This window comes from Melanotaenia boesemani, chromosome 22 (genome assembly GCF_017639745.1).
Source record: "Melanotaenia boesemani isolate fMelBoe1 chromosome 22, fMelBoe1.pri, whole genome shotgun sequence".
Classification (NCBI taxonomy): domain Eukaryota; kingdom Metazoa; phylum Chordata; class Actinopteri; order Atheriniformes; family Melanotaeniidae; genus Melanotaenia; species Melanotaenia boesemani.
In genome coordinates, this window is record NC_055703.1 from 18,070,748 (window position 1) to 18,095,060 (window position 24,313).

General features: G+C 38.6%; 2 protein-coding genes across 4 annotated transcripts; one reads left to right on the forward strand and one right to left on the reverse strand.

Moving 5' to 3' along the window:
- Positions 1-106: 106 nt before the first annotated feature.
- On the forward strand, positions 107-10,537 carry znf106b (zinc finger protein 106b). 3 transcript variants are annotated; one of them, XM_041975280.1, is made up of 22 exons: positions 107-174; positions 505-668; positions 763-824; positions 1,366-1,569; positions 1,655-2,923; positions 3,010-3,346; positions 3,440-3,497; positions 4,036-4,190; positions 4,295-4,355; positions 5,174-5,363; positions 5,409-5,981; positions 6,067-6,116; positions 6,190-6,323; positions 6,669-6,803; positions 7,525-7,641; positions 7,831-8,022; positions 8,575-8,637; positions 8,787-8,906; positions 9,124-9,195; positions 9,344-9,415; positions 9,521-9,667; positions 9,756-10,537. In XM_041975280.1, the coding sequence occupies exons 2-22, from the start codon at positions 552-554 to the stop codon at positions 9,810-9,812; spliced, it is 4,185 nt and encodes a 1,394-aa protein (XP_041831214.1). In that variant the 5' UTR covers positions 107-174; positions 505-551; the 3' UTR covers positions 9,813-10,537. The 3 variants fall into 3 exon arrangements, with proteins under 3 accessions (XP_041831214.1, XP_041831215.1, XP_041831216.1); XM_041975281.1 differs by lacking the exon at positions 107-174 and having other exon boundaries at positions 509-668; positions 5,174-5,362; positions 5,408-5,981; XM_041975282.1 differs by lacking the exon at positions 107-174 and having other exon boundaries at positions 509-668; positions 5,174-5,359; positions 5,405-5,981.
- Positions 10,362-23,851, reverse strand: capn3b (calpain 3b). The gene is made up of 23 exons (XM_041975283.1): positions 23,341-23,851; positions 21,325-21,394; positions 20,221-20,339; positions 19,404-19,537; positions 18,799-18,967; positions 18,569-18,652; positions 18,383-18,474; positions 18,210-18,287; positions 17,412-17,572; positions 17,159-17,328; positions 17,061-17,072; positions 15,881-16,089; positions 15,707-15,743; positions 15,077-15,100; positions 14,819-14,905; positions 13,514-13,591; positions 13,358-13,415; positions 13,205-13,269; positions 12,485-12,553; positions 12,323-12,401; positions 12,062-12,178; positions 11,792-11,850; positions 10,362-10,893 (listed from the first exon to the last, which is right to left on the reverse strand). Exons 1-23 carry the CDS (start codon positions 23,656-23,658, stop codon positions 10,867-10,869), a joined length of 2,316 nt encoding a protein of 771 aa, XP_041831217.1. The 5' UTR covers positions 23,659-23,851; the 3' UTR covers positions 10,362-10,866.
- Positions 23,852-24,313: the final 462 nt, after the last annotated feature.

The window sequence follows — 24,313 nt, forward strand, 5'->3', positions numbered from 1 at the left end:
ATCATTGCTACATGCTAAAACCACTTATCATTGTGTTTTGTAGATCTACGCCCATCTTCACACTTCCGGTGTAAGTGAGCAAATTGGCCGTCGTAGGCCAGGCGTAATTTACGTAGGCAAACATGGCGGCGGCGTAACAGCAGCAAGTTCTTGTTGTCATGTAAAGATTTCCAGGTATTTATGATTTTCTTTGGTAATGTTAGGTTATATATTATTCTTCATTCAAATATGTATATTAATTTCTTAAATCTGCTTAACGTTTTAAGCACATTGTGTCAGTCGCTATGCAGACAGTTATCGTGCCGCTAACCTCAAACGTGTTAGTGTATGCCTGGAAACCACGTTGTGCTGCTTTGATTATAGAGGATGACTGTGTTTTAATAGACATAATTTGCTTGTCACCACTCACTCCGGTTTGATGTAATATACGGATGTGTACTAACTCTAGTCTGGTCTTGAATCTGTTTACATACAGATTGCTGTTGTGACCATAGTTATGATCAGATCAAGATCCTCTTGATCTGATCTGTTCTTGTTTCACCTGCTTAGAAATGGCAGACGTTCAACCCCCCCAAGTCAATGCTCCTAAAACCAAACTGAAGAAGAAATATCAACAGAAGATAAGAAATATCTACTGTATTTTGTGTCGCGTGAATTATTTAAAGCATGTAAGTGGCTCTAATAGATACCTAAGGAATTTAAACGTTTTATGCAACTGTTACAAAAGAGTTATAATCTTGAAATCATGTTTCTTTACTTCAGGAAGCACATGAGCATATGCATAGCATGCTGCATCACAGAGAGCTGGAGACAGTGTTGGGCAAGTGAGTATCTGTCTTTTATTAGGGATGCAGAAACAGACACACAAAACCTGATTTACAGAAATGCATTGAAATCATGCATTCCTAATAGTTGCAATGGTGCAATAACTTGGAACTCCAAAATATTTGAATAAGAACTTTTTAGTTGTAGTGAGGAAAGACTTGTAGAAAAAAGATACAAACTGTCATTTAAAAAAAAGACCATTTCAATGGGTCATAATTATCCTGCATCAGGACAATGATCCTCACAACACCTCCTGATGTAAGATGAGGAGCATTGTCATAGTTTCTCAAGCTAAGCATTTAGTTAAAGTTTAAAGGCAAAAACTATTTGCTGATTGCAAATATGATTACAGGCTTTGACACTTGACAGAGTTGGTGTTAATACTGACCTTGCAGGGTGCCAGATTGTTCTAGCTTTGAAAAAGGCCAATCATATAGTTTAAGACATCACTTCATCGTTCACACGCTTTGCGGTTTACTGTTAAAGACATTTTCAGTTGCAACATCCTTTGTCTTTTTTTTTATGTCATTTTATGAGCAGGGATGCCTTCCACGACTGCCAGGCCTGTAAAGCAAAGTCCTTGGGTTTAAATGAATACGCCCAGCACATCTCAACAGCTCAACACAAATCAAGGTTGAAGAGCCTAATGACCAAAAACATAAAAGCCCCCACCTTGTATAAAACTTTGAGCAAAGAGACCATCGCCAACATCTTGGAGAGAAACAAAACACTCAAAAAAGAGCAGTAAGATTTCCACCAGATTGCATATTTTATTTTTTTTTCAAATTTGTTTCAAATTCTCAAATTGAATGAATGTGTCTATTTTCAGGAAGAAAGCAATGAGAAAGCATAAAAAGCGGGCGAAGCAGAAAGCTGGACAGAAGATTGAGAAAACACCACAGGGAGCTGTCAAAAAGACAACTGTGGCATCTAAAGGCGCGATGCAGACAAAATACAAACAAATACAAGTGAGGCAAATTAATCAGATGCAACAAAATGACCAGGAAAGAAGCAATTACACTGTTTTTCAAAACAAAGAGAACAAAGTGTCCAGTCTGCAAAGACCTCACCATTCCATGGAATTTACCCAACCCAATCAAACTGAGATTCCGGTTTATCAGTCAGGACAGCCTCAGTTTCAGCATCAGCAGTATGTTCAGCACCAGTTCCTCCCATCAGCTCACCACCATGGGTTTAACGATAAGTTCTCTGGCGCCAACCCCAACAGCCAAATCAGAGTTGATGTCTTCCAAACAGACAAATTTCCTAAAAGACCATATAACTACCAAAAGGGTGCCACTAACATGCCAAACCAAACAACATGGCGTGCCATTAACAAGCACAACTACAACAACAGGCAGAATTACAGAGCAGCAGATGGAGAAGTGGCCAGTGATCAGTCCTCTCAGAATGGAACGATTATGGAGAATACTGGGTCTGCAGAGCCAGAAGGTTCTAACTGTTCAGGTCAACCTGCTTCAGCAAACAAATCTGGTAATGCAGCTCCTATACGAGATGTCGATGTCGGCGCCATGCTGAAGCAAATCAGGAGGGCTCTGGGTGTGAGGGAACCATGCAGAGCAGATCGAGAAGCCCGGAAGCAGAACAGTGAGGGAGGTGTCCAGATGGCTGATCATAGCACCTCACAAGAAGCTGAGGCAGAGCAGCCAGCCGGCAATTCCCTCGGTAGCCACGTCACCTCCACTCCAGCTGCTCCAGCTGCTGGTGTCTATCCTCCCAGTATCGCTCCTGCTAGATCTAAACTGGCTACTTTTAAAAAGTCACAAGAAATAACACAGTACTGCGAGAAAAGTTCGGCAGCAGTTGAGGGATTATCAAACTGCAGCGACAGAGATTCTCAGCGATCTGGCAAGAGCTCAGCTTTTCTCACAGTCCAGATAACACCTTCTGAGCTCAACTCAAGCAATGCCCGTAAAGTCAGAATTTCCCATAAATCACATACAGCTATGGCGAAGAAAGAAGCTGTGAATAAATCAACCTGTGACAAGCTTCCTAACCTATCAGGTGACAGAAATAAATTGAGCTGGAAGGAGATGTATCATGGGATGAAAGGAAAGAATGCAAGAGGTGCACCCAGGTAATGACATCACCATCGTAAGGTATTTAACTTTATTTCTTTCCACTTCCAGGCATGTCTCCTTATCTCTTTTTTTATTTTAATAGGTTTGGAATTCAATTAGTAAACCATCAGACTGAGTATGAAAGGTTTGCCCAGGACAGTGACTTCCCTTTGTCCGAAGGTTTCCACTGGGAGTCAGTTCCAGACAGTTCTTCAGGCCCACAATTTACTTTACCACCTTCACCTACCAGCAGTCAAATGGAGAGACAGCCAGATTCTCAGATGCAGGAATCTTTGGAGCAGCCGGATGCAGCTCAGATGAGCTGCAGCAAAAGGAAACCAACACAGATCTCTTTAAAAGTGGAACCAAACTTGGAGGATGAGATAACTGACTCGAGGGACCAGATTAGTACCGGGAAGAGGAAACACAGTATGGAAGTAGTAAGTTGGACTTTTATCTTTCTAAAATCAGTAGTAGCATCAGTGCGCTCAGGCATGTTATTAGTGAAATTTCATCTTTGTGTTTTCTTGCAGGATGATGGCTTTTCTGAAATGTCAACTGGTCAAAAAAAGAAAGCAAAGTCAAGCAATGGTAAATCTGATGTTTTTAGATACTTACTTTGTTGGGTAATATTGCAATTCCTGAACTTATTAACACAACTCTAATTCCAAAATAGCTGGGAAATTTATAAGATGTAAATAAAAACAGTCTAATTTCACAACTATATGAATTGGCAATAGGACCCAACCAATTAATCCGCCGATATTAGCCCTTTTCAAAATGGCCAACATAGGCTGTTGTTTTGCCGATTATACACCGATTTATTCTTTCTTTCTCAAAAAACAGTAAATGCTGTCAAGTGTCGGAGTCGCGCAGAATGATGTCCTTGCAGTATTCGTCCACTAGATGAAGCTCTGACTCTATTCAATCCCAGTCATCCCCCTGTCTTTTCAACAGGGGTAGTTAGCTAGCCAGGTTACAACCAAGCAGTGGGCTGAGTGGAGGTTGCCGAATTTGGTCGGGCCCTAATTGGCAACATGTGATTGACATGGATCAAAAGGACGATATATCCCAGAGTCTGTCAGAAGTAATAATGTTCAAGGAACCTCAGTGATGCATTCCTTTGCAGACCAGGATCAGATGGACCAGCTGTTGGCTGTGTCCCTCAGGGAAGATGAGATGAGCCACTCTTTGCAGGAATTGGAGAAGTCTCTGATTCAGGCTCGCAATACCCTGCAAGCTGCCTATTCAGAAGTCCAAAGAATTTTGCTACTGAAACAGCAGGTACCACCATGAAAGGGAAATATAAAAAAAAAGAATATTTGCATCTTTTTCAGATGTCCATTTCTTCCACAGGTTTCTATTAAACATCTGTTCTGCTGTTTTAGTTTACAGCTGAGGTCAACAGTCTGAGAGCAAAGCGTATTGAGATCCTGCAGGGATTGCAAGGTACAGTATAGTTACACAAATACTTATGTGCCTGTTTATTGATAAAGTCTCTGCTGCTTAAGAGAGATGATGATGAATCATGCTGTGATCACAACAGTTTTTACAGAGCTCAATATACAGTAGAGATGCTTGAGGTGAAAAAGAAATCTTTACAATTTGCCACCTTTTACATGAATCCACAATACAAAAAACACTAAACATTTTGTGAGCGGAAGGACATCACGAAAACCTCTTCTCTCAAAAGACGAGCAAGAAAGAACCTGCAGCATATTTCAGGCTTGCGAAAGACAAACTAGATGTTCCAAAAAGTGCAGAATAGTATACTAAATTTAGCAAAAAACAAACAAACAAAAAAAGCCAACACTGCATTACCACTATACATACTTTATCTTAGTTGTGAAGCATGGTGGTGGGAGCGCCTTGGTGTGGCACTGCTTTGCTGCCTTCAAGCTTGGACACCCTTTAAACATATTTTGATCCAGAAATATGAAAACTTCTGGTCCAGTATAACAAGTAGAACTAATGTGCTTTATTAGTTTAGTCAGACTAGGCAATTTAATGAAGATCAGACCATGTTTTATAAATAGTTCCTTACAGTGGTAAGGCAAGGCAAGTTTAGTTGTGTAGCACATTTCCATGTACGAGACAACTCAAAGTGCTTTATATAAAACATCAGCATTACAGTATAGTGCAAAAGAACCATTAAAAACAGAGAAATTACATAAAAACAAAGCAAGATTTGTCCATCTCAGTAAAAATCACACTCGGTCTGATCCTGCGATGTTAACTACAAATTTACCTTCCTTTACCTCTTCCAGAGGGATACTCTGGAGCATCTAATGTAGCTGAAAGAGCCACCACCTCGTCAGCAGTACCATCACCTTCTCTTCCTTCCTTAAGTGCCTTCCCCACCTCCTCAAGCCAGCAACCACCCACCTCAACCCCAACATCATCTCTAACGACCCTCCCTCTACCAGCTGTGTCTTTAAAGCAAGAAATCTACCATTCAGCTCCAACTGGACAGACCAGTATTTTTTCCAAAAGCTGTAATGCTGATGCTCCTCAGGCCCCTCTGAACCAGCCTGCGCCCTTGTTTACCTCCAATATGCTCCCCTCGCTGCTGCTTGTACCATCACACTTAGCTGACCCCACCGCTGCTACTGCTTCTGTTAAACAACCCACAGCAGAGAGCTCCAGGCCAGTGAACGCACCTTCTCCTAAATCATCGGCCATTCAGCGGGAACAAGAGAAAAGGGATGGGTTGATGGGCTGTGTAAAGACAGAGGTGTTGGAGAAACATGCACAGCCTGCTCAGATTGAGTCTGTGGAGGAGACTGGAGGAAATGTAAGCTTAGAGCAGGTCAGAGAGAGAGAGTCTGCAGCAAACAAGTCTGTCCCTGTAAGAGAGAGAGAAGACGCTCATGTAGACGACGAAGGGAATGAGAGTGACGATTCCATTGAGATGGTCGATACCTCCAACCAGGAGATCATACATATTGACGAATCAGAGTGTGAGGAGTCACCAGAGGCGAATGCTCCAGAGAAGCCAGAGGCTCCTCAGAAATCAGTGAGTGTGGATTTCAGCTCTGCAGGCACACAGACGTATCAGCAGTGTGAAACCGAGAGGTGAGGTCTACCTGGGTTCAAAACATGTTTTTTAAAACCAAATTAAAGTCATTATATTTCCAACTTCTCTATCTTGAACCATCAGGAAACATCAACCTTCAGCTATGCCAGCAAATGATGCAAATCCTCCAATAGGTAAATATTTTGTTTACCCTTCTGTTTATTTTAAATGTAGCACATTAAGAAAAAATAACTGCTGTTATTTCAGAGTCTGTCGAGGAAAAGGAGCCATCTTTAGGAGCTTTTTCGAGTCACGGCGGCCCCGTCCACGGCCTGCAAATCCACAATGGCTTGTTATACACATGCTCAGGGGACAACACAGCTCGGGCATACAGTCTTGTGGTATGTTGCTGGAAATGAAAAGTAAAAACTCACTTTTTGTCAGAAGTATGAGCCATCCTTTACACAAAGCACATGAGTTTAAAACAATGAAAGAAAAACTCTTAAGAAGTTAGAATATGATTAAAGGTATGTTACTCAAAGATTTAAACAATAATGACAAATGCTCTTTAACACTTTCTTGCTAAGTCCCGACAGATATTTCCCTTCATCTAAATACTGACAGTAGCCAAGTACTGCTTCCTTATTTGCAGTCAGGTGAAACTGACAGAAATGTTCAGTTTCCACAGATTTTCACTTTTTGATAGAGCTGTTGCTTTTTAACGATATGATCTCTTCTGTGTTCAGAGTAAAGAATGCCAAGCTGTGTTTGAGGGTCACACAAACAAAATCAACTGTCTGCTGGTTTCATCGCTTCCGAACCTGCCGGCGCGTCTCTACACCGGATCCAGCGACCAGACTATTCGCTGTTACAGCATAAAGGTAAAAATATCCACGAGAGACGAATCATTGCAGAATGAGGCTGATATGTGTTAACATCATTTCGGGGAACTTGGAGGGAGAAAAAAATTTAGAAGGAATTTATCCAGCTGATTGATCGACAAATCAATCAGTCTTTATATAGCTCAGATTGCAAATCAAAGTGCTGAACAGAACCTTTAAAAAACAAGATGTATTAAAGTTTAAAAGTTAAAATGAGTTTAGATAAGTAAAATGGGGCTTGAACAGTTTACAAAATTATACATATGCTCTTTTAAAGAGGCATGTTTTCAGCTGTAATATAATCTAAGATAATTGTTTACATGAAAGTAAAATAACTTCTTTTTTTCTGTTATCCTGTCAGGCTTTTAGATTAATAAAACAACTTTACAATAACATCCACTCTGTCTGCAGCAGGTCTCTTAGCACCTGAGTTAGTATTTCTCTCCAACAGAAGGAGCTGCAGTACAGGATCTTGTTAATACAAGTTCTTAATACCCAGATGGATATGTTAGGATTTCTGTGCTCTGACTTTGTAGTAGTGTTACTTGACTTTAACCCAGATAGATTTCTCCAGCTCTTTCTCATGTTTCCACCATCATCCTCTTGTCTCCCATGAGATTTTAGAGCAAAACTGTTTCTGTTAGACACGTGCCCTGCCCCTTGTGTTGTATTTTGGACTTAAAGATCTCTAAAGTTGTCTTTTTTTTTTCTTCACTTACAGACCAAGAAGTGTCTGGAGCAGATCGGGCTACCAGACAGAGTGTTGTGTTTGCACATCGGCTGGAATATTTTGTATGTTGGGCTTGCAAGTGGATCAGTTGTCAGCTATGAGCTGAAGGTGAGTGAGGTCGTTTTAATTACAGGAGTCATGAGTGAATTGGATTTCTCTATTTTTTATTCAATCTATTTCTTCTCTATTTATTATTAAACTTTAATAACTGAGAGAGCCAAGCAGCAGGTTTAATAACTATCTTTGCATCATTTCTTCATCCACTCTCATGTTGTTTTTCCAACAATAATCTTGTAGACTATGAAGGAGCTGGATGTGTTTGAGTGTCATGGTCCGCGGGGGGTTAGCTGTCTGGGCACAGCTCAGGAGGGGGCCCGCCGGTTGCTGCTGGTTGGGTCATATGACAGCACCATCAGTGTACGCGACGCCAAGAGCGGCCTGCTGCTGCGCTCGCTGGAGGGTCACACCAAGACGGTTCTCTGCATGAAAGTGAGTTAACAGCATTGCTCTAGGTTTAAACATGCTATTGTTCAGATTGAGAGTCTCTATCATGGTTACCAATATTTTTTCCTGGATGCCAAGTGACCAATTTTGAATGCTAACTAATCAGTTTTGCCTTTTTTTTTGTTTAAATGATATACAACAACTCATCTTTGGCCATAGTCTACATCAGGGGTAGCCAACGTTGGTCCTCGAGGGCACCAATCCAGCTGGTTTTCCAGATTTCCCTGCTCCAGCACACCTGACTCAAATTAAATGGATCCAACAGCCTATAAGGATCTCCACAATGACTTGTTAGTTTAAGTCAGGTGTGTTGGAGCACGGAAATCTGGAAAACCTGCCGGATTGGTGCCCTCGAGGACCGACGTTGGCTACCCCTGGTCTACATAATGCAAAAAGCTGATGATGCCTTTAATTATTACTAGCAAGTTTCTTCTTTTTTTTATAATCGACTTGCTATCACTGTTAAAGGATCTTTGTCCCCCAGGATCTGAGGATAGCTTTTACTTGTATTTCCTGATTTGAGTGTTCTGGTTTCAGGTGGTGAATGACCTGGTCTTCAGCGGCTCCAGTGACACATCTGTACACGCCCACAACATCCATGTAAGTCTTTTAGATTCCCACTCAGTTGTGCTATCAGTTAAACTAATATCAGCTTATCTTTTACGCCTTTCACTATTCATTTATACACATTGTCAGTCTGGATCTGTTACCAGAACGGTTACCATTGTTGTCTGTTTCCATGCCAACAGACGGGTGAGTTGATTCGCATCTACAAAGGTCACGGACATGCCGTCACATCAATAGTCATCTTGGGGAAAGTGATGGTGACCGCCTGTTTGGATAAACTGGTTCGAGTTTATGAGCTACAGGTATTCATGGCTTTTTTTGGCTCATATTTCCCTCCATGTTACAAAATTATTTCAGACTGATAATTCAGGATTAATTAATTTAATTACTTTTTATTAGCATCATTTTCTTTAACACCAGATGTCTTTTGTACAGTTGAAGTTACAGCTACATTGGAATTGAAGATTTGATGCAATCTTTTAACATTTTTGTCCCTTCTCTCTCTCTCTTTTGCTGCAGTCTCATGACCGCCTTCAGGTGTACGGGGGTCACAGCGACATGGTGATGTGCATGGCTGTACACAAGAGTGTGGTAAGTGGCCCTTACTGGTCCAGAGAATTTGGGGGTTTATTAATTTATTTATTTAATCTAATGTGAATTGCTTGGCAGCTGTTTACTCTGGAATAAGATTGCATGGATACTGTTGAATTATGGCTCTACTGTTTATTGTTCCTCACAGATCTACACAGGCTGTTATGATGGAAGCGTTCAGGCCGTAAAGCTCAATTTGATGAAAAACCACCGCTGCTGGGTAAGAACTAGAGAGCGACAGTTACTGTAAACCACTTCTTGTTTTAGATATTCAATGATTCTAAGATTTTGTGCTGTTTTCTGACTAAATTTGCTCTCTGTCCAGTGGCATGGTTGCTGTCTGATCTTTGGCATACAGGAGCATCTGATGCAGCATCTCATTGGAGATCACAGCAACCCAAATCTGCAGACGGTAAAATGTCGCTGGAGAGGTTGTAACACTTTATTTGCCACACAGCACTCAATCAGACAGGTAAGATTTCTTCTTATGTACATTTCAGCTTTTTCATCCATGGTGCATACTTGCTAAATTCCTGCTTTATTTGGGATTTTTTCTGCAGGAGTTGCCTGAACACATGCAGAGCCACATAGAGGAGGACAGTAAGCTGCAGCCTTGATGGAAATGGAGCTTCGAGGCGTGCAAGAACTTACAAGTTCAGCATTTTCGTTAAATTGGTTTTGTATAGATAAAAGTTCTGTTGAAATCCAGGAACCTACTGAGAGACTGATTACACCCACTTGCTCATGAGCAAACTTTGCAGCAACGTTAAGGAAATTGTTATTGATTCCCTGAAATCAATCCTAATGTTTACAATATTAATATTTTCAGCTGTTTTCTTCATCTGTAATCTGCTGCCAGTTAATTTCTTTACATTATTTGATGGTTGAAATTATTATCGTTGTTGAGCTGTTGGTCATTTAGATCTTTCCTATAAATATGGAACATTGGTATAAACACATCAGAGCTTTTTTGAAGGCTAGAGACTAATATAACACTCATATCTACATGCATCTAATGTGAAGCAGCCTAATTGATCTATCCTAACACTTGGGTTTTTAAAAGAGAACTCAACCAATTTCACATCTTACTTGTTGACATAAGAAGGTCCTGATGAAATAAATCAAATCAGAGCAGCAAAATCTGAACCCAAAGGTTTTTTTTTTCTCTTTTTAAGTTACACATCTTCATATGTCTGACGCTCTAACACTGTAACATGTTTCAAGCCAAACTGTTCAGATCGGATCAGTCATCCATTTTTTTTATTTTATACTATGCAGTATGTATTTAATTGAATATCTACTGTATGTGTATGTGTACAGCAATAAAAAGTATTAACAGTGATCATCTCCATTTCATTTTAAAAACAATTTGCATGATTTCCATAAAGATTTGTTAAACAGAATACTCTTAACAACACAGGGAAGGAAGCTAAAACCTGATGTAAGCATTTCATAGATTTGACCTTAATTTAATGCAGACCTTAAAGTTGGAACATCCTAAACTTGAATGACCACAGAAGTCTGAATTTGAATTTAAAACTAAAGATATGTATGAAACTTCTGAGTTTGACATGCCAACTTGTTAAAACTGCAACATCATTGCAAAAACATATTTAAGTCACAACAAAGATGGAGTCACACGAGGTGCTGACAGTCTTGGGACATGATGACCTAAGAGTACATGGTCAGCTGAAGCCACTGGAAAGTACAAGAAAAGAAAACATTAGCACAAAGAACTGAATTTCTACAATTTTGTTATTGATCTTTCTGTGTAGGTTTGCAACAGCGGTGAGAGATTTTGGGCTTCTCTACAGTCACAACTAACTATTCATGAAAGGAAATGTCTAACCATCCAATCACATGACAGAAACCTGGGCATCCAGACATAGTCAAGGAGATCTAATAGTGCAAACCATGATATTGTATCAGAAAATGTTGCTCTGCTGGGATTATCTTATACAATCCTTTCAAGGGTTTACAGAAAATAGTTGATGATGTTGGCAAAATGCCCTACTGGTGGCACAGGTCAGTGAAGAATAGACTTCACAAAATCTTAAGAGACTTGCTTCCTGTTATATTTCCGTGTTCTGATCTCTTGTTAATCTTTTTTTAACATGAAAACAGACTTGACAGTGGATTCAGGTTCACTAAAACTGAGCTAAAATGAGAAAACTGTTGCCTGATCTGATCTGTTTGAATTTCAGTAGCGTGATTCAGGTTTTTTGGTTTAAAAACATTAGAGCTCCATCCATCCATCAACTCAGCTTCTCCTGCTGTACCCATAATGAAAAGATGTTTTCCAGCACTTTTGGTAACAACTGGAGTATTATTTGAACTCCACAACCTGTCTGTATTTTAATGGTGTCAGTCCCTTCATAATCCCAAAATGGTCTCCATAATCACCACATAGTGCAATAGAGAACAAAGTGCTGTATGACAAGATGTGCATGAATAGGTTCTGCAGTGTGTGATGCAATCATTGATAATAATCTCAGGAATGTCTTGAGCAGCTACACAGAGCAGCTGTCCAACCTGCCAATATAGTTCACTGGTCAGTCCAGCATGCTATAAAGAGAGAAAAAAGAAAGTAACTTACCTCCAGGACATTGAGTTTGATTATTCCATCTCCATCTTTATCAAAGGCATTGAAAGCTCCTGCAGAACCCAACAGATGATACCTCAGAAGTCTTTTTACAACAGCCTTGTGCTCATACAGTGGATTTAGTTGTAGTTGGTTATTCTGATTCATTTTTAAGGCTTTATGCAAATAAAACAACTTCCTTCATAGAAAATATAAAAATCATTTTGGTAAAAACCATTTTAGCTCTGTGGCATTTTCCATCAGCACTAATGTGCATGAACTTACTGAACATGCCCTCCAGTCTCACAAAACAGCAGATGTAACTGTCAAAATCAATGCTGAGGTGTTCGTCTGTGTAGCGCATGGCTATGATGTCATATAACTGTTTGTTGAGTTGAAACCCTGTTGAGACAACAATATCAGACAAGCTGGAATGAATGTGTTTTAATGACTGATATAAGCTCTATAACAGCACGAGATCTGAAACTACTAATGTACATATGGAGCCAAAGAGGAGACTTTTGAAGTGAAGAATTTGCTGCCCACCTGCATCATTAACGGCATTCCTCATCTCAAAACTGCTGATGGAGCAGGATTTGTCTTTATCGTATCGTTTGAAGATGAGCTGGAAACATGAAGAGACAATCAGATGAGAAGTTTTCACCATGAGCAGACGTTTAAGCTGAGGCTGAAACTGTCCTGCAGTACCTGCCACTCCTTGATCTTTTTCCACAAGTGCTTAAACTCCTGCAGATTCAGTTTTCCTGTCCCATCAGTCTGAGAAAGTTTAGTCGCAGAAAATCACATGCAATGATTAATTAGTTATTGCTAAGGAGAAAAATTTTGTTTTTGGGTCAGGTAACTCTGACACGGAGCCTCAGACTTGCCGCAAACATTCTTTGGTATGATGCACAATTCATACAAGAATAAATGTCTGTGAGCTGCTTAAAATTCTAGGTTTTAGGTGTCCGATGTTGAATTAAAACTAGTTACCTCAATCTCTCCTTGAAGAGGTTTGACCATAAAAAGTAAATTAGCTCCTCATCTGAAATTTATTTGAAGTTTTGATAGATGTAAAGCCCTGCTTACTTTTCTGTCTAAATATATTTAGATTATGATACAGTTTTACTGTACGAGTAATTTATTTCACATCTTTTCTTTGCAAATATCTGTATGCAGCATCACTAAAAGCCTTCTATTGCAGTCCTCTGCAAATCTGCCACAGTAAACTTTCAGATTAATTATTATTTTGGTTAATATTGCAACTAAACTGTAAATGGGATTATTATTTTATTCTGGGACTGTAGAGCATTTAAGAAAGACAAGCCTACCACAAAGAACAGATGAGGACAAAAAATGCTCCTTGTTCTTAAGCTCTGTAGTGAACTCTACTTGCTCTCCTCTAGCTTTAACAGATTCAAAGGATACATCCATTAAGGCGATCATACTCCGACACGTCTCAAGACTGAACCCTTCTGACTTTATTTCACTATCTGTGAAAAAGAACAGGTATATGTGTGTGCTAAACACACAAGCTACAACAGTGACACTGAGATTTTTCTTTTTTTTTACCATACTCACGTTTGGAAAGTACATTCTTCATGATCGTCTTCAGCTCATTGGCACAGACTTGCATGTCCTGCAGGGGGAAGTTGTTATTTGTTTCAAGTTAGCTCAAATAAACCCCTCCGATGCAAGCGACATCCATTTGTGTCCACATTGCTCCCGCATACACACCTCACCAGAAATCTTTTGGTAAATGGCTCGGAACTGTTTGTCCTCTTCAGTTTCTTCCTTGGGTTCAAGCAGTTTTCTCTGGTGGACAAATAAATAATAAATTATCTGTGAATTAGGGGTAATTATTGAAAAAGACATTGAAGTTGTTTTATTAAAAGATAAAAAAAGTTTCAGAAGTAACTACAGAAAAACAGGCATTGAAGAAAAAGATGTTTTAAGTGAATGGGTAACAAGCCGAGACTGCAGGCAGATCAGTTATGTTGCTTTACATTGATGTTCACATAAAACCAAGACATCAGACAACTTGATTAGCAACACACAGCTTTTCTAGGATTTTATTTCCTCTGTTCCAACTTCTGTAAAACATCACTGCTGTCCAGGTCAGCAGTGATGCTCCGTTCCAGAAGAATAAAGTTCTCCTGAAAGATTTCTGTTTTTGAGCTCTATCATACATGACCAACATTATTTTTGTGTGCAATCATTCCTTTCATAAAAATACCTGCATCTACAGCAGTCCAATACAACATTGCTTCCATCATATCTATTTTTGCAAAGCGAATAATACTTTTTTTATTGCTCAAAGTTTTGTCAATGTCTTCATCCCATTCTGCATTCATTAATAGGGTCATAGTTAAAGGATTTGGCCATGTTTACACACCACACTGTTAAAACAGCTTAAAATCAGGGTTAAACACTTTTCTATTTGCTGCCTATTATCAAAACAGCTGTTAAAGTCCCTACACGGGAACTTTATTTCTTGCATTTTACCTATTTTATTTGAGTTGTTTTCTTTCTGTTTTTGTTTAATTTCTTTTATTATTTTAAAGCTTGTTTTTAATGCACTTGTTATTGCCTCCTGCACCCTGCTGTAATGCTTTTAATGTTTTATGTTAAGCACTTTGAATTGTCTTGTACATGAAATGTGCTATATAAATAAATTTGCCTGGCCTGACCATGCCTGGTCTTGCCTAATGTACCAGAAAAAGTGGCTCGGTTACATCTGCTTTGATGAAAATATTACAGACATTTATATTTCCTCATGAAATTTGATCACTGCATGTTCAGTTAATCAGTGGATGTGTTTCCATATGATGCCAGAGGGGAGCAGTAAATAACAGTGAGGCTTGTAAATACCAAGGCTTTGCAGGAAAACAGGTGGAGCAGAACCACTTGAGGTCATTTGGCTTTAAACTCAATATTTTTTATTCCCAGTGATGTTATTTGACCTGCTCTGAAATGATCTGTGTTGGCAGTGAGGGGGCAATGATATAACTTCAGTGTCTGCTGCCACATCCAGGAAACTACCTTTGGTTTCTTCCTCTTGTCTCCCCGAATGCCATCATGCAGGATTTCTTTGTTAGCATGTGCTCTGTCTGACACAAAGACAATAGGCTGGCATGTAGATGATGGTAGGGGTGGACCAAAGGGAAAAAGGGATCATAAAAGAAAAGTTAATTCACATTTAACTGTTTATAATCTGAAAATTTGATACTGACATATGATGACAAGGAGTAGGGGGATAAAAAATGAGACAGAAATGTTAACACCACATGCATTCATTACCTTATCTTTCTTTTTCTTGTCTTGCTGTTGACCAAGAAGACAAGGAATAGAGGGATGACATGAAATGAAAAGAGGAGGAAATGTGAAAATTCAAGCCTGTTAGCTTTTCTGAGTGCAGTTTAATTATGGCAAAACAAAGAGGTCAAGATCATAGATGATTAAATATGTATGACATATAATAAATAGGAGTAGGGCAAAGGAATAAGAAACAAACGTGGGATACATAATATCTTTAGTAATATCTACTGGTCTGTTTTTGGTGATGTATTGTGGACCTTTCCATAGACACTGTGCTCCATGGAAACTAATAAATATCTTTTGTTTAATTTTCAATATTCAGCCTCTCTCTGGTTTCAATTTCCAAATCCTTGTGTGGTAAGCTGTACTTTTGTCTGCAGATAACTCCATTCTTATTCCTTGTGTGTGTATTATTGTATTATTAGTATTTATTGTTATGTAATTGTACTTTGATGTTTGTAAAGGCTTGTTTTAGTTTTAAAATGCATAAGTGTTTTTAATCATGTAAAGAACTCCTGATTGGAGCCTGACTGATTAAAATATCCTGAAAATGAAAAGTGTGCTGGATTAATACATTATGACACCACTATAATCCGCCGTCAGGTTGCAAACCTGTGTTTGATCAGTTTCGATGACATTCTCTGCCTCTCTGTAAAGATAAACAGACAAACATTAATAACACTGCCATTCATTTTCATCAGCTTTTCTATGTCTTACTATTCTTATAGCAATTTTGGACCCAACAAGCCTCTCAGGATTGCTGTGGCTGGAATCAGAAACCCTTACTCTGATGTGCTCTGCTTCTCAGAGAAGACTCTGAGGATGAACTCTCCTTCCTCGTGGGGTTCAAAGGTTGTGGGGATGATGACGTACTCTCCTGGAGGCAGACAAAAACGCTCCGTTACCTCTCGCAGGTTACTGTAGGTCTTGCATTTGGCTTTGGAGGCGTTATAGAGGAAGAAGTCCTTCTGCAGATGTTGATTCTGCCCTTGCATCTAAAAATGAGAGTATAGAATAAGAGATTTACCAATAGTCCTACTATAGGAATTAATTCTTTAGAAAGTAGTAACAAAGTTATGGTAATTTTGTACATGTGGTTAAAATACTTTTCATTTCTACCCACACTTCTAGACAGTATACCGTATTCATTGGCCACTTTATTTTTACAAATTAGCAAAATGCATTGTTGATGTCTGAGGACAATGGGCAGACTAGTTGGAAATGTTAGAAATGCAACATTAACTCGAATAACCACTGGCTCTAACCAAGGTATGCAAAATGCCGTTTTTGAACGTACAATACGTTCAACCATGAAGCTCACTGTATTCCAGATCTCAACCCAATACGGCACTTTTGGGATGTGGAGTTGGCAAATCTGCAGCAACTGCATGATGCTATCATGTCAATATGGAACAAAATCTCTGAGGAATGTTTCCAACACCTTGTTGAATCCATGAAGAATGAAAGTTAACCGGATTTCAGCCCTGTACTAGCAAGGTGTACCTAATAAAGTGACCCGTAAATGTATGTTATCAAGCTGATATCAACTCAAATGCCAAACCGTGGAAACTTTTAGTTCTTCAAATGTAAGGTTTTGATTAGTTTTTTTTATTCAAATTTATTAAATATGCTTTGTCAGACACAATTAAACCAATTTTAATAGATGTTGGAGAATGTTGCTTCATGTCTTGGACATTTTGATTGGCTCTTCTGTTAGTATTTTATGGCAATTTAGATTTCAGGCAGTTAACATTAATAATAAACATACTGGTAGTCAGTGAAGTGATTTTGTCATTTGTTCCCTTTTTAGGATAAAAATACTGTATAAGCTTTCACAAAAGCTTCATCAGCTACTGTATGTCACTGTGCACACTGCTACAGTCAACACACCACTCTGGAGAAAATGGTTTATACAGAAAAAGCGCTGACTTCATCAAAATGACATTCTTCTTTAAGATGGGCATACCTCCTTTGGAACCTGTAGAAAGACAGAGGGAGTAAAATGTCAAATCAACCCCTGAGTGCATGTGAGTCCTGAAGTGTTTAGTGTCATGCAATCACGACCTCATAGATGGAAAATCCAATTGTGAGGAATTTGGCCCCTTTATGACGTTGCATCCTCCGGCCCTTTTGCATCAGAGCCACAACTACAGTGCAGGCCACCTGTCCATCTTCTGGGTCGTCATCCTCCTCATACAGCTGCAGCCGATACTGAGGGTTTGTCCAATATGTGTCTAGAAAGCATTCAGTTATGTCAGGCTATTGTCACCTAGCTTTTAAAGTTTCAAATATACCTGTTAGAAAAAAAACTGCTGACCTGGGAAGTTTCTGCAACCACCAGCAGAGCCGCCTCTCACCCAGCGACCTTCATTGACTGAAACTGTCCAGCTTTGTCTTTCATCACCTTGCAGACCATCAGGGGTCAGGTTGCACAGCTCTAGCTTGGTGAAATTCTTCTTGAAATCATCAAAGGACATCCTGAAAAGAAGTAAAAAGAAGATGTGAAGGAGGAACACAAAGACACAGTAATGTTGTTTACAGGTGAAAATGAACCAGAAAAAATTGTTAACCTAAAATGACAAATATGAGTCTCACTGGCATCTGATGTCACATGGTTTACAGAAATTATTGCTAAACCTTTGGTAAATACATTTTTAAAACACTACTTCATTTACAAACATATAGGACTGTTTATTAATATATTGTCTCCATTAAATTTCAGCTATAGCCACAACTGAGGCCCCATGAAGCTACACAGCTCTTTACAATGACAGCTCTGTGACAAGTTCTCTAAGATAAAAATAGGATATCATGCCATTTTTAGGTTCTTATCTGCTGTGGGACAAAATATATGTAAAGTAGTTGAGCTCTGTGGCAAGGAAACTATATGGAGACTATGTGTAGACAGGGTGTTGTTATCAAGTAGTTTAATAGACCCTAAAACAATAATTTCTGACAGAGGTTGCTTCATCTAACTAATACAAATTCTTATTCATCCAATTTTTTTATGGAGACGTTTTAGTTGCGACGAACAAAAGCAACATTTCTTTTTCCTTCCACCAAACTGTTGATGTGGTTAAATAAAAGAGGAAAGCTGTAATGAAATAATACTCACCAGAACTCACTCGTCTCAACAGTTTGTTTGCTTAGATTCGCTTTGTCTGCAGCGGAGATGGTCGACCACTCGTTTGAGCTATAGGAAGATAAATTAACACATAAAAGTAGATACAATATCTAAATATCATCTGACTTTTATGTTTTAATGTTATATCTCACATCATTTCTTACTTTGCACTCCAGGGCCCCTTCCAGAGCACCCAACCCCAAGGATTACGCAATCGTATCAGGCGAATTTTGGTGTCCTTTGAAACTTCATCACACTAATTAAAAAAAAGTATTGCATAAGCATTTTTTTGGACATATATTTTCTCGCAAAGAATGCAAATCTGCATTTATGAGTGCATTTTACTGCACCTCCTCCAGGCTAATGATGGAGTAAGCATGACCTCTAACCAGCCCCTGGCTTGTCCGAGTCTCCATCTCACTGGCTGAAAAATCCTGATAAACACAACACGTCAAAACAAGCACAGATGAATTTAGGAAGACTTTCCTTTTGGGAAAAAACAGTAATTAAATGTGATTTAGCTGTCATGTGTAAACCTATGAATGTAAATATCACTCCAAGTAATCTATCCCTTGCTTACATCTATGGAGCAGCCAATCAGGGAGCCTCTCTCCAGCGCCTTCCTCAGGATGGTGTAGAGCTCTTTGGGTGCCTCGGACAACTCAAAGAACTCGGTCACTCCACCTGTGAAATCCTCCATCGCTTCCAATGTGTTCCCCCCTTTCAAAGCCTCATAGGATCCATGCAACCTGAGAGAATGTCAATCATTCTGGTCAATGTGCTGACATGTCTGTTTACCGAGACTTTTCACAGAGTCTGCAGCCAATTAAAGAAACATAAGGAGATGCGCACCATGGCGATGTTAGTACACCACAAATAGTATATGCCTTCATAAGGGGTTTGATTCATGATGGGGTCTTATATCTTGTTTCATTAAAAGCAAATTCAAGTAAGTTTCCCCTTATCTTAATAATGTCTTATAGATAGAAATATCATGTCAATCTGAAATTTTGAAAAGTGTGACTTGTAATTTTTTAAAGGAAAAAAACCAAACTTGTTAGTGGCTGGGCTGGAAATCTGAGCCACTCGTATGGGGTAAACAGCAACACATGTGAGGTGATGATAAAGTGCAGTGACACCTGCATCACTTCTATAGTGCAAGGCATATAAATATGCTCCACTTACTTGGCATAAGCTTTTTCTAAAAGAGCACTCCAGAACTCATTCTCTCTAAATGACTTGGTAAAAACAAGGCGGTTTTTGGAGGTGGGGATGCGGTCATCCACAACCACATCGATCCATTCGCCATAACGCCAGAACTGGAAACAAAGTGAATCACTAGATGAGTAAAAAAATCCCAACATCCATTTAATCATTCGCAGACTGATAGCTGTTAAGTAAAATTGCCAATGAATCTCTAATAGGCTAAAGACCCACTTGTTTTCTGCTGCATTTAAATAGTTTAGTTAAAAGTCCAAATCTGCATCTGCAATCTTTCTTTTAAGCTTGAATTTTTAAACTTGATCACGTTTTAACTTTTTGTTTTTTATCTGGTGTTCTTTCTTTTTCCTATCATTTTTGCTTTTATTTTAAATTATGCTTTTTGTTTTCTGAAGTTTCAATGTTTCTGTAAAGCACTTTGAATCACCTTGCCTTGACTAATATGTAGCTATGTAAGCTAAAAGAAAAAAGAATTATTTACTCAGAAAAGAGAGTGTTTATTCTTCACTGATCAACACGAACAGGCTGTCAATAAATGGAAATAAGTTGCAAATAGCCACTCCCAAATACCCAAACGATTAGCTGTGTTGTTCATTCCACAGAAGCATGATTCTCACAAGTTATTCCTTGCTGGAAAGGTAACCAATCAGGCTTTCCCACTATATATAATAAAACACAAATTGGTACTATTAAAGTTGAGAAATAATCAACCAAAGCAAATTTCTTTTCTTTTCGTACCAAGTTTGTTTCTAGGAAAATGCCTAAAACATTAATGTTAGACCTGGAAGTGGAAGATGCCGGCGTAGTTTTCGCTGAAGCTCTGATCAGGGGGAATCACTCTGTACAGCAGCTTCTCGCTCAGTGTCAGGCAGGCAATGGCGGCAAGTAACCAGCAGTCACCTGTCAACAGTAGATTTATTACCTACAAGAGTCATTCCATCCAAGCACACCGCTTCTTACAGATTAAAAGGTGCTTTGCTGAAGGGGTTAATGGTAAACCAAATCTCATGCTTGCACACAGTTAAAGTGTCTTGTGTGTCCATGTCTGCCTGGCTCCATATTTTGACTTCAAAGAAAGTTAAAGCATTCCCCAGAAACAATCATTTAACACTACTGTGGTAGCATAATACAGTATGTATCACTGACTTTAAGATCCTTCTTGTTGCCATCTAGAAGGCTGCTGGTAGTTTCTGACACTCTTCCTCTGCTATGTCTCAAACTGCTCTGGAGTTGGTTATAAAAAGGCAGTTTTCAGCTCTTTTTTAAAGGTTTCCAACATACCAAATTGTGCTTGAATAAGACAACAGTCGGCATTCATCACCATGTTGTTTCTCTACTATATATATGACAAAGAAACAGCGATGTGCTGATAAAAAAGTTAGTGACAGAGAAGTGCTGTATGAGGTTGTGTGTGAATGGGGCCTGTAGTGTAAAGTGCTATATGGACCAGAAACATGCTACATAAATGACCTAAATAATTTCTATAGTACTTTTTTTTTTACCACAATGAAGCCATTATTCACTTCTCTAATTGCATATCTGAGTATCACATCCCATCTCTTAAGACAATCAGGTAATGTTTACAATTAATATTAAGGGCAAGGGAATCTGTCTAAAATTATGTAAAAAAAATTTTCTGTAGTAAATTTTTAATTTGTGTGTTTTTATTTCTATATGAAACCTTTTATTGTATCAGTTTATATGTCCGTTGATTTTGCAGGACTGGTTCATCTGTATATTTACAACTTTATTTTCAAGCATCCAAATAATTTTGCGTTTTCCATATTCAGAACCCCTCTTTTAAAAAAATCATTCTTTTCTGTGTATTCTGAGCAGGTTACAGCAGTATCATATCTGAAAGCAAAAACACTTTAAATAATATTACCCAGTTCTCCTTGACATATGTCTGTTCTGTTGGCTCCATCTATGATGAACTGAGGATCATCACAAATTTCCTATAAGACAAAAAGTATTAGAGGACACTTTTGAGTATTTCTTTGATTTCTGTGAAATGAAATGATTGATGCAAAAGGCATCAACTTTAAATGTATTGGTGTGAAAATTATGACAATAAAAAAGACTGTAATTTATAAATATTTTCAGATCACCACAATATGCCCTTTAATATACATTTGTTAGAGATCATAGTCGCAAACAGTACAAATTAAGATTATTACTCACCATGTGCATTTTCATCTGTTTACTTGTTTATTTGAGCAGATAAGTATTGACTTTGTCTCAGAAAAACATCCTTCATTCACTTAATCCATGCATATATGAAGTATTTAGATGGATTTTCCTCTCAACATTTGACTTAAGTAAGAAAAAACCTGTTATGACATACAAGCAGAACTATTACATGGTACACTCTTTCACAGTATATACTGTATTTCTGGATGGAATAAAGACAAAGGGAAACAAATCTGGTGGTTCACAGAAACGATTCTGTCCTTTCCATTACATGATTTACCATAACTGAGGCTGTAAAAATGCCGACTCATATTCTGAAATTAGAGCTTGTTCAACTGCTGACCTGGATGGGATTCATGTATCACTATTCTTAGCTTAATGTCACAAGCTTTGCAAGCCATGCATTGTAAAATAGCAGTCACACCACAGATTAATGTTATACTGTCTTCATAAAGCTGTCATTTGTGTTTTCAGATGACTACATTAACAAATAACCAAATTAGACCTAAAAGCTATTAGTCAATTAAATCAGAGGTGATATAAGATACTTTTCACTTACATGAGTATTTCTAATTGTTGGCCCATATGTGATCAGCTCTACATATGGGGAAATAGGTTATTTCTAGTTATTACATCACAAATATTGTATCCTCCGCATTTTCTGAGAGCTGGCTGTTGCTTAATAATACCTGGATCAATATGAGGCTGCCTTAATCTTTGGGGTTCATCAAAGACTGACCATGATTCAAAAAGCATCTTCTACTTCTCTGAAAACAAACTTTTACTCTGCAATGCCACTGATAGATGTCCTGGCACAGAATTTCTTTTAGATGTTTAACCATAAGCATAATATTGCAGTCTGGATAATACTGTATAGCTGAATATAATGCTGTTTTGCAAAGGGTAATGTAGCATTTTTAGATTCAAGCTTCAAGATCTTTATTGTGATTATGCAAGCATAACAAAATTTTGCGGAGTCTCACACATAAATAAGAAAATAGGAATATAACAGGCACACATAAAAAAGTAAAAAATAAAGATATAAAGATATAAGAACACCTCTATAGTTACAGAAAATGAGAGAATTCACAGCAGACAGTAATATTTACAGTGTGGATAAAGTGCATTTTAGGGCAAGGATGGAGTTCTGCATGTGTGTGTGTGTGTGTGTGTCTGAGAAGATGTGAATCTTTAATGTGTGCAGTGTACTGTTGCTAAACAGCCTTGGATTTTGGTTAAGGGTTCTGCCACACTAGCATTTCTGTTTTTTTCTTTATTTTTTCTCTGTATGTGCATCTGTGTCAGTACTTTGGCAGCTACTGACACAGAGACATGTGTCTCTGACTGCCAAATGAAAATAACCTTTACCAAATGTTCCTGTCACTCTTGCTGTTGAAGTTACTTGTGCCATCAAAGGCAAATAGTTGGAAACTACCAAATCCTTTTGGAACTGTGTATCAGAAAACTCTCTAACCATCACAGTGTTGTACCCTGTGCAAGAGTCAGCTGTCTGTGATTGCAGAAGGTGATAACCCAAAGCTATGTACCCTCCACTTATGACATCCCACCCTTGTGTTGTAGAGGAAGTGTTGAGATACATGGGGATTTTAGTGAGGAGCAAACATATCAGCACATGCAAACATATTAGAGCCTCTTCTACATTTAGTGCAACTTGGCCTGCAGGCTATGATGACAAAAGAATGGCACTTACCGAAGGACGCTTCCACTCAAATTTAATTGAAGGTTTTTCGCTATAGAAGAGTGAGGAGTCATTTGCAGGAAACAGAGGGTCTTCAAACAAAACGTTCTTGCTCACATACTTGTCTCGCAGTTCCAAAAAAGTCTTCAGACGTTTGGCATCTTTAACTGCCTCATTTCTGCTCAGAATTGCTGAGTAGATTGAGTTTGTCCCAGTAAGTTGGTAATTGGTGCTGCCACCAAGCTCTAGTGATGCCTCAGTTTCATTAAGCACGTTCACCTTTGTTTCCTCAACGATAGGCACTTTCCTGTCATGTTTCTTGCCCTCCATAACCTCAGCCTTTGGTGTCACTGTGTCAGGTATAAAACATAAACTCCAGATTTCTTCTTCTTTTTGCAAAAACTGCACATGAAATTGCAAAACAGCAAGAATCTTCCTGAGTCCTCCCTGATTCTGAAAATGGCTTTTACTTCCTTTATTTGCAGGAGCCACTGCTCATGGACAGTCAACAGCCAACGGCCAGGCTCTCAAGTCAGCACTCAGCACAGTGTCCCTGGAGTTTACTGCACCTAAATATAGGCTTTTTAAAGGAGGGGAGGAGGCTTCTCAAAGAAAGACCATGACCAGATATTTTCATCTCATCATGCAATCACAAGGGGGACTGTCCATCATCTGTGAAAGTGATACTCCAGAAAACTTCTATTATGTTCGCAAAGAAAAGTTTGAAAAACAATTGGTTAGTAAAGTTAAGCATCCAGAAACTTGCCTGGACTTAAAGCTTCATTAAATACAAACTTTAGTCAGCATTGATCATTGACTTAAAAGATAATTACTTATATTAGTGTAACTTTAATTCACCAAATTAGATTGATGTAACTGCAGTATGAAGACACTTAGATGATTTATTCAGAAATATTTTCTAGGAATGGAGTTTTTTTTTATATCATATTGGCATGAAGAAAAGTTTATGCCCTGTCTCAGAAAT